This window comes from Carcharodon carcharias, chromosome 10 (genome assembly GCF_017639515.1).
Source record: "Carcharodon carcharias isolate sCarCar2 chromosome 10, sCarCar2.pri, whole genome shotgun sequence".
NCBI lineage: Eukaryota > Metazoa > Chordata > Chondrichthyes > Lamniformes > Lamnidae > Carcharodon > Carcharodon carcharias.
Window position 1 is genome coordinate 155,310,189 of NC_054476.1, and position 14,718 is coordinate 155,324,906.

Below are 14,718 nucleotides of genomic sequence, written 5' to 3' on the forward strand. Positions count from 1 at the left end.
CTGCTTCCACCACCGCCTCTGGCAGCGAATTCCAGACACACTCAACCCTCTGCGTAAAAAAACTTGCCCCGCACATCTCCTCTATAGTTTTCTCCTCTCACCTTAAATCTATGTCCCCTGGTAATTGACTCTTCCACCCTGGGAAAAAGCTTCTGACTGTCTACTCTGTCCATGCCACGCATAATTTTGTAAACTTCTATCAGTTGCCCCTCAATCTCCGTTGCTCTACGAGAACAATCGGAGTTTCTCCAACCTCTCCTCATAGCTAATAACCTCCAGAACAGGCAGCATCCTGGTAAACCTCTTCTGCACTCTCTCCAACGCCTCCATATCCTTCTGGTAATGTGGTGACCAGAATTGCACGCAATATTCCAAATGTGGCCTAACCAAGGTTCTATACAGCTGCAGCACGACTTCCCAGCTTTTATACTCAATAACCCTGCCAATGAAGGCAAGCATGCCATATGCCTTCCTGACTACCTTATCCACCTGCGTTGCCACTTTCAGAGACCTGTGGACCTGTACACTCAGATCCCTCTGCTCGTCAATGCACTTAAGGGTTCTGCCATTAACTGTATAATTCCTGCCTGCATTAGACCTTCCAAAATGCATTACCTCGCATTTGTCCGGATTAAACTCCATCTGCCATTTCTCCGCCCAAGTCTCCAATCGATCTATATCCCATTGTATCCTTTGTCAGTCCTCTTCAATATCTGCAACTCCTCCAACCTTAGTGTCGTCTGCAAACTTACTAATTAGCCCAGTTACATTTTCCTACAAATCATTTATGTATACTACAAACAGCAAAGGTCCCAGCACTGATCCCTGCGGAACTCCACTAGTCACAGCTCTCCATTCAGAAAAGCACCCTTCCACTGCTACCCTCTGTCTTCTATGACCAAGCCAATGCTGTATCCATCTTGCCAATTCACCTCTGATCCTTTGCGACTTTACCTTCTGTACCAGTCTGCCATGAGGGACCTTGTCAAAGGCCTTAGTAAAATCCATGTATATAACATTCATTGCCCTTCCATCGTTGATTATCTTTTTGTCACTTCCTCGAAAAACTCGACCAAGTTAGTGAGACACGACCTCCCCTTCACAAAACCATGCTGCCTCTCACTAATATGCCCATTTGCTTCCAAATGGTAGTAAATCCTGTCACAAAGAATCTCCTCCAATAATTTCCCTACCACTGACATAAGGCTCACCGGCCTGTAATTTCCTGGATTATCCCTGTTACCCTTCTTAAACAATAGAACAACACTGGCCATTCTCCAGTCCTCTGGGACCTCACCCTTAGCCAATGAGGATACAAAAATTTCTGTCAAGGCCCCAGCCATCTCCTCCCTTGCCTCCCTCAGTACTCTGGGGTAGATCCCATCTGGCCCTGGGGACTTATCCACCTTAATATTCTTCAAGACGCCTAACACCTCTTTTTTGATCTCAACATGATCCAGGCTATCTACACACTCTTCCCTAGACAAAATGACCGCTAAGTCCTTCTCTTTGGTGAATACTGATGAGAAGTATTCATTTGGTGTATCTCCCATTTCTCCTGGCTCCACACACAGATTCCTACCTCTGTCTCTGAGTGAGCCTACCCTTTCCCTGGCTACCCTCTTGCTTTTTACATATGTATAAAAGGCCTTGGGATTTTCCTTAATCCTGTTTGCCAGTGACTTTTCATGATCCCTTTTAGCCCTCCTGACTCCTTGCTTAAGTTTCTTCCTACTTTCTTTTTATTCTCCATGGGCTTCATCTGTTCCCAGCCTTCTAGCCCTTATGACTGCTTCCCTTTTCTTTTTGACTAATCTCACAATATCCTTCGTTATCCAAGGTTCTTGAAACTTGCACACTGAAGACATGCCCCAGAACTTGCCATGCCTCTAGCCAAGCTGTTCCAGTACACCTACAACACTGGCATTTACCTGGCAATGAGGAAAATTGCCCAGATATGCCCTGTACAGAAAAAAAAGGACAAATCCAACCTGGCCAATTACCGCTCCATTACTCTCAATCATTAGTAAATTGATGGAAGGGGTCATCAACAATGTATCAAGTGGCACTTGCTTAGCAATAACCTGCTCACTAATGCTCAGTTAGGGTTCCGCCAGGGCTATTCGGCTCCAGACCTCATTACAGTCTTGGTTCAAACATGGACAAAAGAGCTGAACCCCAGAGGTGAGGTGTGAGTGACAGCCTTTGACATCAAGACAGCACTGGACTGAGTGTGGCATCAAGAAGCCCTCGTGAAACTGGGGTCAATGGGAATCAACAGGGAAGCTCTCTGCTGGTTAGAGTCATAAGGGAAAATGATTGTGGTTGTTCGAGGTCAATCATCTCAGTTCCAGGAGACCCCTGCAGGAGTTCCACAGGGTGGTGTCCTAGGCCCAACCACCTTCAGTCTCTTCATCAATGATCTTTCATCATAAGGTTAGAAGTGCGGATGTTCGCTGATTGCACAATGTTCAGCATTAATCGTGACTCCTCAGATACCGAAGCAGTCCACATCCAAATGCAGCAAGATCTGGACGATATCCAGGCTTGGGCTGACAAGTAGCAAGTGACATTCATGCCACACAAGTGCAAGCATCTCAAACGAGAGAATCTAACCATTGCCTTATGACACTCAGTGGCATTACCATCACTGAATCCCCCACTATCAACATGCTAGGAGTTGCCATTGACCAGAAACTGACCTGGACTAGCCATATAAATACTGTGATACAAGAGCAGGTAATCAGAGGCTAGGAATCCTATGATGTGTAATTCACCTCCTCACTCCCCAAAGCCTGTCTACCATCTACAAGGCACAAATCAGGAGTGTGATGGAATATTTTCCACTTGCCTGGATGAGTGCAGCTCCAGCAACACTCAAGAAGCTTGACACCATCCAGGATGAAGTAGCCCACTTGATTGACACCCAATCCACAAATATTCACTCCCTCCACCACTGATTAACAGTGCCAGCAGAGTGTACCATCTAAAAGTTGCACTGCAGGAACTCACCAAGGCTCCGTAAGCAGCACCTTCCAAACCCACGACCGCTACCATCTAGAAGGACAAGGGCAGCAGATGGATGGGAACACCACCATCTGGAAATTCCCATCCAGGCCATTTGCCATCCTAACTTGGAAATGTTCCTTAGCTATCGATGGGTCAAAATCCTGGAACTCCCTCCCTAACAGCATTGTGAATGTACCTCCGGCACATGGACTGCAGCGGTTCAAGAAGGCAGCTCAGCACCTTCTTGACAATTAGAGATGGGCAATAAATGCTGGCCTATCCAGTGTCACCCGTGTCCCATGAATTAAAAAAAATAGCTATTTCTGGGATGTTACATGATCCTCTATAGGAAAGACTGATGCAAAATACCTGTTCAATTCATCTGCCATCTCCTCATTTTCTATTAATTCCCCAGACACACTTTCTATATGACCAACACTCACTTTGTTTACTCTTATTATTTAAATATCCACAGAGAATCTTACTTTCTATCTTTATATTTCTAGTTAGCTTTCTCTCGTACTCTAATTTATCCTTTCTTATTAGTCTTTGTCATTCTTTGATTTTGTTATGGCCTGGCTGATGGTAAATGTTGAGCTGCTGAAATCCCAGCAGGAAACTTGAAACAGCTGCCAAAATGGTTTTTGCAATTTGCATAGTATGAAGAGCGGTTCTGAACTCCGGAAATTATGTCCCTGACTGCTTGTGATTTTGTACAAAAGTAAACATTTAAAAGACTAAAGGGGGAAAAAACACAATTACATTTAAATACAACAAAGGCTTCACACAATAAACAGTACCTTAAAACAGTTCCACCAATCTTATCTTAACTACCCTCCGAGCTAACCTTTCCTTTTTCTGTTCAGCCACTTTCCTTATGGATTCTAAAATCTATAGAATTAGTGTTTTCTTTACCACAGTGATATTTTCTTGGGGTGTCCTCTGAGGTTGACAGCAACTGGGTCCTCATGTCTGGCCTTGTTCACACCAGTCTGCCGGGAGTTCTGACCAGCTACCCTGCTAGCTTCAGGGAGATCTAAGCAGCTACCCCTCCATAAGCATCAGTATTTCCTTAAATACATTCCTTCCCTTTGATTTCTCCGTTGTCTCAACCAATCTCTTCAGAAATGTTTTCTTCACAGATTTGATTAGACTGTACTTTAGCTCTTAGGGTAAGTTTGTATTTACAATCTATCTTTACCTTATTTACACCTTTTACAATCTGTATATATCCATCTGCCTTTGAACTACAACAACCCAATTCAAAATAAATCCTGTTGTTGCTTCGTAAAACTCTAATTGAAGTTCCTATTGGTTCATTAACATATCAAAACAACTTACTGCTGACTTTAGACCCTTGGTGTCACTCTGCTCTTAATCCAATTACAGCTTGACTTCCAGTGCATAAGAAAATATGCCAGGGTTTCTTGGACCTGTTCTTTATATTCTGTCCAAACTTCATACATGCCATCATCTTTGTGCAATTGTATGCTTTTTTTCCTTTAAGTTTGATGCTTTCTTTAACTTTTTTTAGTTAACCACGAATGGTGGGTCCTCCCCTTGGAAGTTTTCTTTCTCATTGGAATGTATCTATTCTGTGTATTCTGAAATAGCCCTTTAAATGTCTGCCACTGCACCTCTATTGACCCATCCCTTAACCTCATTTGCCAGTTCACTTTAGCTGGCTCTGCTTTCATGCCCTCACAATTGCCCTTAGTTGAGTTTAAAATACTAGCATTGGACCAACTCATCTCCTCCTCAAAATGAATGTAAAATTCAATCCCATTATGATCGCTGCAACCTAGGGGTGCCTCCACTGAGGTTATCAATTAAGCCTATCTCGTTGCACAATACCAGGTCGAGTATAGCATGCTCTCTAGTTGGCTGCAGAACATGCTGTTCTTGGAAACTATCCTGAAAATGTTCCATGAACTCCTCATCTATGCTACCTTTGCCCACCTTATTTTTCCAGTTGGTGTGTTGATTAAAATCCCTCATGATTATTGTTGTACCTTTCTAACAAGCTCCTGTTATCTCTTCTATAACTACGCTGTAGGACAGCGTATACTATTAGGGAGCCTGTACACCATTCCCACAAGCGACTTCTTGCATTTACCATTTCTCATCTCAACTCAAATCACTTCTATATCCTGGTTTCCTGAACTTAGGCCATTCCTCTCTAATACCATGCTCATACCCTCATTAATTAGCAGCACCACCCCTCCACCTTTTCCTAGTTCCCTGTCCTTCCTAAATGTCAAGTGCCCTTCAATATTCAGGTCCTAATCTTAGTTATCCTGTAGCCATGACTCTGTAATGGTTATCAGATCAAACTTATTTCTTTCTATTTGCACACTGAATTCATCTGTTTTGTTTCGAATGCTACATGCAATCAGATACAGAGCCTTTAGTTTTGTCCTTTTATTATTTTTGTAATGTCCAGCCTTATCTTCTGATTTTTCTGCCCCTTCCTGTCTCTAGTCTGTTTATCATTTCGTATATTCCCAAATTTTATCCTTTGCCCCAACCACTTAGTTTAAAATCCTCTCTACTTCCCCAGTTATGTGGCTCGCTAGAACACCAGCCCCAGCACACATAAGGTATAGACCGTCTCAATGGTACAGCCCCCACTTGCCCCACTACTGGTGCCAGTGCCCCATGAACCAGAGCCCACTTGTAACATTGATGGTTTCTGACGCTGCACAGAGCATATTGTTTTCAGTATTTGAAATTCAAGGAATTGTAATAGCTTCACAGGATTGAGGGCTCTGCTACACCCATTCAACTAGTTCCAACTGTTTACGCAAGCTAAGAGTGATGGTTTTTATTTTAGAAAGGGGAATAAGATTGAAAGTTAAGTTACCATCTTTTGAATAATTTTCAAAAGGTCGTTTCAAATCAGAGACTTGTAGGAGAACCAAAAATTTCATTAGTTATTTATGAAATACTGTTTCAAAGTTTTGGATGGATTAAGGAGGGGGAGCATTTGAAAGCAATTTGCTGAGCATGAAACACAAATGTAAAAGACTTGAAGATATCTTTGTCTACCCTCAGCTCTAGCAAGCCGTGTTGGTGAGAGCCCAGAGAATAAAAATTTAAATACCTAAAATATAAATTATTTCTAAACTTAGTGATTAGGGAATCCAAAAGAGCTGCTGAATGAATTTCTTCTGTTAATTTACAAATTTTCATAAATGTAACTGTTTGCTCACAGTTATTGTGTGAAGACTTTCACGGGACATAGAGAATGGGTGCGCATGGTCCGACCCAACCAGGATGGTACTCTTTTGGCCAGCTGTTCCAATGATCAGACTGTCCGTGTATGGGTGGTAGCAACAAAGGAATGCAAAGCTGAACTTCGAGAGCATGAACATGTCGTAGAATGCATTTCCTGGGCACCGGAGAGTTCCTATCCAACCATTTTGGAAGCAACAGGATCTGAGGTAAGATTCTAAGAGTTGGAATGGTCCTGTTTAAATCTGAAGTCACAAATGACTTAAAGTATGAACTGAAGCCATTCTCATTCCAAGGAAAACTGGTTGCATTAAGGTTTTGGTAGTTAAGCACCAATTCTAGAAGAATTTACATTGGCTTCAAAGGGTACTGTACAAAGAAATTTTAAACTTGATCCAAAATATTTTAAGTTCTAGTAAAAGGTGACTGCTGGGAATGCTTCGGATGACTCAAGTAAATTTGTCAAGCGGTGCAGAAGGCAGGTATAGTTTGGATCTTTGTTTGAATTATGATGTATTTCCCAGCAATATTTCACTTTCCACTCTGCCTATCCATAAGTCCTTTAATACTATCTATCTACTGCCAGATTGCAAATATTTCTGTTTGTCTTTTGAGAATTGGATTGAGAATTCCCAAATTAATTCTTGGCAAGATTGAAATAAGTGAAACTGATTGCATATACAGCCAAGACGTTTCATTGTGAGATTGATCAGCATTAAAGGACAATTTTAATGGAACCAGTCTACAGTTAATAAACATTTTGTTTCTCAGGCTTAATAATTGAGTTTCTTCTGTGTTCTCCCCATCTTTCCAAAAATATATTTGATGCAGAATGCAATCAGTTACACATGAGCCTGAACCCATTTTCATTTGAAGGTAATCTAAGGTCACTTTGTCAGATATGATTGACAGCCAATAACCCCTGACTCTGGAGTAATCCATACTGTGATTGAACTTGAAGCAAGATGCATAAATAAAACCACTTTCTTCCCTAAGGCTTTTCTATACAGTTGTTAAACAATTGGTGAGGGTAACAGCAGTCCTTGGTTATCTTTTTTTGAAATCCAATACAGTCCTATTAAAATAAAGATGAAAATTGCATATTTTCATTGATTAGTGTTTTTCATTATTTCATGTGCTGACTTCATCCATTGAATATGGTTAATGATGCAAAGAGTGTTAAATTGAATGACAAACCTTTGTACATTTAAAATTGCTTTTCACAATGTAAACTCTTTTTTGCTATGGCTGTTACTAGAAATTGTAAGTGGGTGCGATAGGTGTGTTAGCTTGAACCTGTTTTTCTGATTAAAATATTTTTATTGGTTTGATGAATAAAATCTGCTATAAATTGCTGCAGTCATTCCCCTATCAGCCACCATAATAAAACTTCAGATTGGCGATCTCCCTGGATGGATATGAAATGGAGCTTCTGCTGAAGTTAGTGGCCTTGACCATGGGTTTGGAGGGGACTCTTGAGGCAAATGATTTTCTGCCTTTGGTAAGAGGCAGTAAGAGTAAAAGCATGTTTTTTTGGATTTGCAGGAAGAATTGGTAGGCAACAGAGAGTCCCAATGGCTCTGAAGTTTGCATCAATAAGTACAAAATGAATTTGTGGCTAAAACACTGCCATGAATGGTAATATATCCCCAAAGCTTGGTTGGAAGAGGGATATTGTCAAAGTTAAATAGCTGATCACGTACATTTGGCCATTTGGTTCATTTGAGTATATTACCAAAAAAAACTTCAGATTGGCGAACTCCCTGGATGGATGTGAAATGGAGCTTCTGCTGAATTTGGTGGCCTTGGCCAGGGGTTTGGAGGGCTCTCTTGAGGCAAATTATTTTCTGCCGTTGGTAAGAGGCAGTAAAAGGGGCAATAAGAGTAAAAGCACACTGCTTCAAAAGCAAGAAAACAATTTCTCATGATTATGTCTCTTAGGTCCTTTATAATACGTGCTTTAAATATCAAATCAAAAAATAGATACTGTTACGGAGAGGAAGGATTTTAATTTAAACAGCCCTAATTTCTCCTCTCTCCTCCCATCCGTAAACAGAGATGTGTTTTTATTTTGATTTCCCCCACCTTCAAGTGGTGCCATATTTCCCAACCCTTCAGTTTTGACATGACCCAATTTACTAATAACCTCACAGCAAACTCGAGATAGGGTAAACTCAGAGGGTTAGTTGATTCTCTCATACTCAACGCAGTGGGGGAGGGGGGGAGTGTTATGTAGTCCCCAGTGCATTCATACAAAAAAAGAAAGAGAACAACAGATTTACAGGGCAAAGACCACAGAACAAAGACTTGTTGTTTCACGTGAGTTGAGAATCCAAGTCCAGTGGTGTATTCTTTCACAGAGGTGGGCAGGCTGAAGGCTGGATCATTCATTTTTCCAATAGAGATTACTTCCAGATGGGGTAGGCACAGAGATTAATTAATCTTGAGTGCTGGTACAAAAGTTCCAGTAGAAACGGTCTAGATGAGGGAGGTGGGTATCAGGCATTCACCGAGCCCATGTTCTGAGCTGCTGCTCGCTTGATGGAAAATGACATACTGATCGGCAAGATAGCAATACTGGTTCCTCCAGCTAGGGGGTCATGTCACATGACTCCCTCCTGTTCACTTTGGCTTTGACAAAAGGCGTATATTCCTTTGTCTGGATTCCTGAGATTGTTAATGTTTCAACCATTAAAAATTTGAAAGGAGATTGCAGGGTCCTTTGTCTTAGCAGACGTGTAGTTTCCGTGAAGAGTCATACAGACTCGAAATGTTAACTGTGTTCCTCTCCGCAGATGCTGTCAGACCTGCTAAGTTTTTCCAGCTATTTTTGTTTTTGTTCCGTTGGCTAGGCCTGGTTTAGGAAAATTAGGTGGTCTTTGTATAATTTGCTTTGAATTTGATTTCTGCAGCCACAGGGTCATTAGAGTCTCTTCAGAGATAACAAGGTGCAATTCCTTTGATACTGTTAGATTAGCTCCTATTGTCAGGGTCACAGGCAGACATAGCTTCAGCCTTTTTGAAGTCTTTGTCCAGTTTTTAAAATTTTAGTTAATAGCTATGTTTATTTCATAAAAATATTGTGAGAAGTCTTAGCTCTGTTACAAAACAGTTCTGGTTTGGAAGCAAACTGCTGGCGTAGATGGAAGTACAGTCTGTTTGAATGTTAAGCTTGCTTCTTGAACTTCATACAACTGGCTTTGTGAACCTGTTCAAAGTTTGTCAAGCGCCTTCTTTCTATCATGAAGTCTGCTGAACCAGTGCAACCACTGGTCATGTTTTACATTAATTCACTGGTTAACATATTCGTACTACAGGAGAAATCGCTTTAGGAATTTTTAAAAATGATATCACCTGGATCTTAAGTTGTACCTACATAAAATACAGTTAAATATCCAACAAATGATCACAGCCCAGCGTTCTGTAGTTGTACCACAGTGCAGACATCAATAACTCATGGCCCATCTTAAAAATGTTAAGGACCTGAACCAGTGCTGCCAATGAACTACTTTTAGCAATATCTACACTATTAGTATAGTAAAATAAATCTAACTTTAACATGCCAATTTGTAAGTATTATACTAGCACATCCCTAGCAGTGTCAATTTAATGAGTATCTGATTTCTATCATCAAACTATATATACCTGTCAATGCTATCTTACTAAAAGCAAAAATGAATTGCACACCTCTAGTCTGAGTGTAAAATATTGTAATTTTCAGTAGATTTGAACCTCTGAGCAGTGGTTTGATGAGAGTTCGGATGTTTCTGTTTCCTTATGCCGCACATCAATTTATGAGGCTATTGTTCCTTGATACAGCTAAGTACTTGATAGAATCTTCCTTTGTTTCACTGAACCTCCTTATGCCATCTGAGCTTTCAGGGAATGTAGATTTTTGCTTTTGGCCTGGAGTTTTGCGTACTTGTCAGCGTTCACTGTCATTACTTCACTGAAGCCAGCAGCAACCTCTGGAGTCTGCACATGGCATGGAATAATGCAGGAATCCAGATGCGCAGTCACTGGTTCTCTGCTTCACTGAAGGGTTCGCTGAAGCTCCCTCAAACTGCAATGTAGAACTAATGGAAGTGTGCCCTTTTAGACTTGGTGCAAAAACGCTTGAAAAAGTTTCACCTTGTTGACTGAGATGTAACTTTTTTTTTAACCAGAGCTCAAACTTCATAATGACTAATCAATAGCCTCAGATCCTGATGAGCTAATCCTTTTATTTGTGGACTGCCAAATTTCTCTATATATTTTAGCTGTTTCTTTAATTACTTAAATTTGTTTCACATTTCATCATCATAATCCTGAATCCTGTTTATTTCCCAGTTGTTTATTTTGTTAACTCTTAAAAAAAAAATTTTAATTAAAGGTGAAAAATTCAGTGTATTTTACTTCCTGGTTTGCTGTCAGTGTGAATATTTGAATTATGATTCATTGCAGACCCTGCTCGAAGACATCACTGTTGCTGGTTTCCTGGAGATCCCCTTAACTTGGCACCAGATTCAAACTGAAGTCAAGAGACGGGAAATCCACTCCACAGAGATATCTAGATCTTTGTGCGCAGCTTTCTTCGAGGTCAGCGGTGAGCATCGTCACTTCTCCGCTGACCACGAAATCCAGGCCATAGTTTTTGATGTAACTTCAGGTGTAATTTCACATCTTATAACTTCAGAAATGTACTCATAAGTTACTGCCTGTAAGTAGTAGTATATGTTATGTAACATCTTTATGGTGTATCAGTCATATATTTCCCATATTGCAAAAACGGTGAACTTTGCTGTTGTAGGTTTGGTACAATGACAAAACTTTGTTCCTAATTGCAACTTTCTTCTTAGTCCTTAAAAAAGTTTGGTCTTTCTGAAAATGAATCTCACTGTCATCCCAGCTAGCCAGTGAAGGCAGGCCACCTTTGAGAGAAACACATTTAAATCCTTAATTATCATTTTACCTTCTAGATCTACTCTGATTTTTGCACTCAGTTATCATTTGTTTATCCTGCTTTTGCTTCTGTACTCCCTTGGTTGTCACGTAAGTCACTTGGACCATATTTAAGTACCTTATATGCAATCCGATTGCTGCATTTTCAGGGTCAATACACACTCAATATTTTCTTGAATATCAAGCTAAATGTGCTGCACTAGTATAGTGCAGCACTTTATCATGACAAAACAGTATCTTGCTGCTAACATACCGGCAAAGCTTCAGAATTAGTGATTGAAAGTTCTTTTAAAAATTGTTGTAGAGTGGAGACAAGAGAACATCAACTTTTATTCAGAAAACTAAAAGGGCCTACATAAAATTGCATATAGGAAAAGTCCTCATTTGCTGAATTTACACCAAGTGGGCCTGTGGAAGAGGAGCTTATGAAGAAACTAAACTATGCCAATGTGCATTGGAAAGGATCCTGCAAAGCTGCAATGTTTTGAGTGATTCTTGTTCTTAGCCTTTATTGTTGGTATGGGTTCATTGTAATGTAATCCAACATTAGCACTCAAATACCAAGTTTGCAATTATTTCTTTTAAAATGGTGCCCCCTCACATCAGATGATAGAGATCTAGAGAATTAATTATGCAGACATTAAACAAGATTAATATGTACTTCAATGAGTAGTACTGGTAGAAATGGAAAACGCAGCTTCCTTAGACCCTTTTAATTACTGAGAGATTTGTTCAGATAGTGCACTGCCTTTTTTTTTAAATTAAAGATTGAGGGAGTATCTACAAGGCAGAGTTACACTATACCTGAACTTTGAGAAGGTTTGTTTCTTGCACAAAAAATATTAGTTATTGCTCTCTCTTGCTAATCCCCGCCAAATCCTGATGTTCAACTTCATGACATAAATGAAACTGAACAAACAAATATCTGATAGTGGTGATAAGTAATGCATTGGGTGTGTTGCCAAAGGCAACTAAACTTTAGTTTAAAAAGCCTATTGTATAAATCGCATTGAGATAATTTAATTAAACCTGCTATATAAATGCATGCATTTTTTTATGGTTCAACTTTCCTTTCATTAGGTATATTTATTTTCTGTCACAAATGATGACCACTCCCAGACCCACCTCTGCCCACCCCTTTTGATCCCTCAAATGCTTCTGTGCTATCAGACTGCTTGCCTGACATCCGACCCTGGATAAGCTGTAACTTTCTCCAGCTAAACACTGTGAAACTGAAGCCATTGTCTTTGACCTCTCCATGCACCTCCCAGGCCATCATCTCGGGTTGAATCAGACTTCCCTCAATTTCTCCTGAGCTGAACTATATCTTCTCCATCACAAAGACTACCCACAACTTAAGCAAAACACGGCAGATGTTAGAAATCTGAAATAGAAAATGCTGGAAACACTCAGCCTTCCATTTCAAATATCGCATGTCTCAACTGAAGCTCCCATTCATGCCTTTTTATCCCTCCGACTTGATTTTCTTCAATGCTGTCCTGGCCAACCTCCCATCCTCTAGTTTCAACTCAAACAAAACTCTGCAACCTGTATCCTATCCCACTCCAATTCTTACTCACCCATGCCTGTCCTTGCTTACCCACGTTAAGTTTATCCAAGCAGCCCATGTATCGCCAAGCCTCATTCATGTAGTTAAATGTCCATGGCTATGATCCTATCTGCAAAACCTCATGCAGGCCTGTCTCACGCTTTTTGCATGCCACCACTTTGCATCGCATTATCAGAGGCATGCATTCAGCTGCCTAGGATCCCATCCTTAACACTTGCTTCGTTAAACTCCTCTGCCTCTCCATTTCCAGCTCTTCCTTTTAAAACCCAGCTGTTTGACCAAGCTTTGAGATGCATTTATATGTGAAAAGCGTTATCTAAATGCGTGTTAATAAATGTTAATGTACTGGAGCTGGGTAAAGACAGCCATGCATTTATATAGCGCTTTTCACGACCACCTGGCATCTCAAAGTGCTTTGCAGTCATAATTGTAGTCATTGTTATAATGTATGAATTGTAGTCACTGTTATAATGTAGGAAACTTGGGAGCCAAGTTGCAGAGCCCCAGCAAACTCCCACAAACAGCAATGTGATCATGCTGAGAGATGTTGATTGAGGCATAACTTTGGTCAGGACATTGGTGATAAACCCCCCTGCTGTCCTTTGAAATAGCACCATGGGATCTTTTTACATACACCCAGGCTGGCAGGTGGGCTTTCAGTTTAAGGTCTCGTCCAAAAGTGCAGCACTCAGCACTGCACGGAAATGACAGCATAAATTGCTGTTTTAATTATTAGTATTCTAGAATCAAAGTAAATTGCTTTCTTTAGCTTGTAATGCAAAGATGCATTTGTACCTCCCAAGATTAGGCAGCTCTGTAACTCTTGTGATCCAGTTTGTAGTTGGGCTTCTGTCCTGTGCATTGTAGTCTTCTGGGTACATAAAGCATGTTATGGCTTCCACTTCGCCACTATCCTTCTCTGCTGTTAGCTGAATTTTTTCCTACTATCCAGGCTGTCAATTAGAAGTTCACAGATAGTAAAATCCACTTTTGGTCATAAGTGTTTGTTAGTTAGATTTCTCATTTATGTCAGCTGTTGTTTTCTGTCTTGAGCCCTTTAACTTCAGCAAATAATGATGTCATTGTGCATTCTGCATTGCTTCATGCTGAATAAAAAATTTAGGTCAACAGTTTAGATATTCTATTTGACTGAATTTCTATTTCAAGATACTGGATTATTAGAACAATCAACTATTTGACTTACAACTGATATCCTGTGTGAGATGCCGTGAAGGTTTTATATAATACTTCTGAATCTCAATTTTTTAACTGGCATATCTGCTATATTAAATAAAATTAGTGAAATATGCATTTGGTTCCCAGGTTGAGGTGAATGTTTTCAGCCTGGCTTTATGCTTTTTATTAAACAGTCATTTTGGATTGTTTATCTTACAAAATGCTAATGTGCATTATGCAGTAGTTATGGTAATAACTTTGTTGTGTTGTGATCAATATCTGCAAGTATCACATGGACCTATGTTTATGTAATGTTGTCATTAACTAGCCTACTCTGACTTCTGTCCAAATTAATGGCCCCATGAATAATTATCATAATCTGGGAAATTAAACCAAATGCAAATAACCAATAATATAATTCGACAAACATCATGTAGTATTGAAATAACAGAAAATTGTATCTCTTCCTTACAATAATGTACTTTACTACACATTTTTTAGCACCTTCACTTTTGTTCCTTCCAGACTAAAAAGAGTGGCAAACCTGGACCTTTCCTGCTGTCAGGATCCAGAGACAAGACTATTAAGATGTGGGATATTAGCATTGGAATGTGCCTTATGACACTGGTGAGTGTACACCACAAGTTGAAATACATATTGGATATAGTTTATAGAATTTAAGTAGACATGGTCAGTTCCTTCGCCAATGGCTCAATGCACTGGACCACGTGGACTGAGAAAACCCAGAGCTTGACCCCAACTTAAGTATGTTAGAAGTGGCCATATAA

General features: G+C 40.1%; 1 protein-coding gene across 1 annotated transcript in view; it reads left to right on the plus strand.

Moving 5' to 3' along the window:
* LOC121282793 (lissencephaly-1 homolog) overlaps window positions 1-14,718 on the plus strand; it is a 107,134-nt gene that overhangs the window by 73,969 nt on the left and 18,447 nt on the right. The window contains exons 8-9 of the mRNA XM_041196594.1: window positions 6,224-6,452; window positions 14,456-14,557. Of these exons, the coding sequence (XP_041052528.1) occupies window positions 6,224-6,452; window positions 14,456-14,557 (331 nt within the window). The remainder of the gene's footprint in view (window positions 1-6,223; window positions 6,453-14,455; window positions 14,558-14,718) is intronic.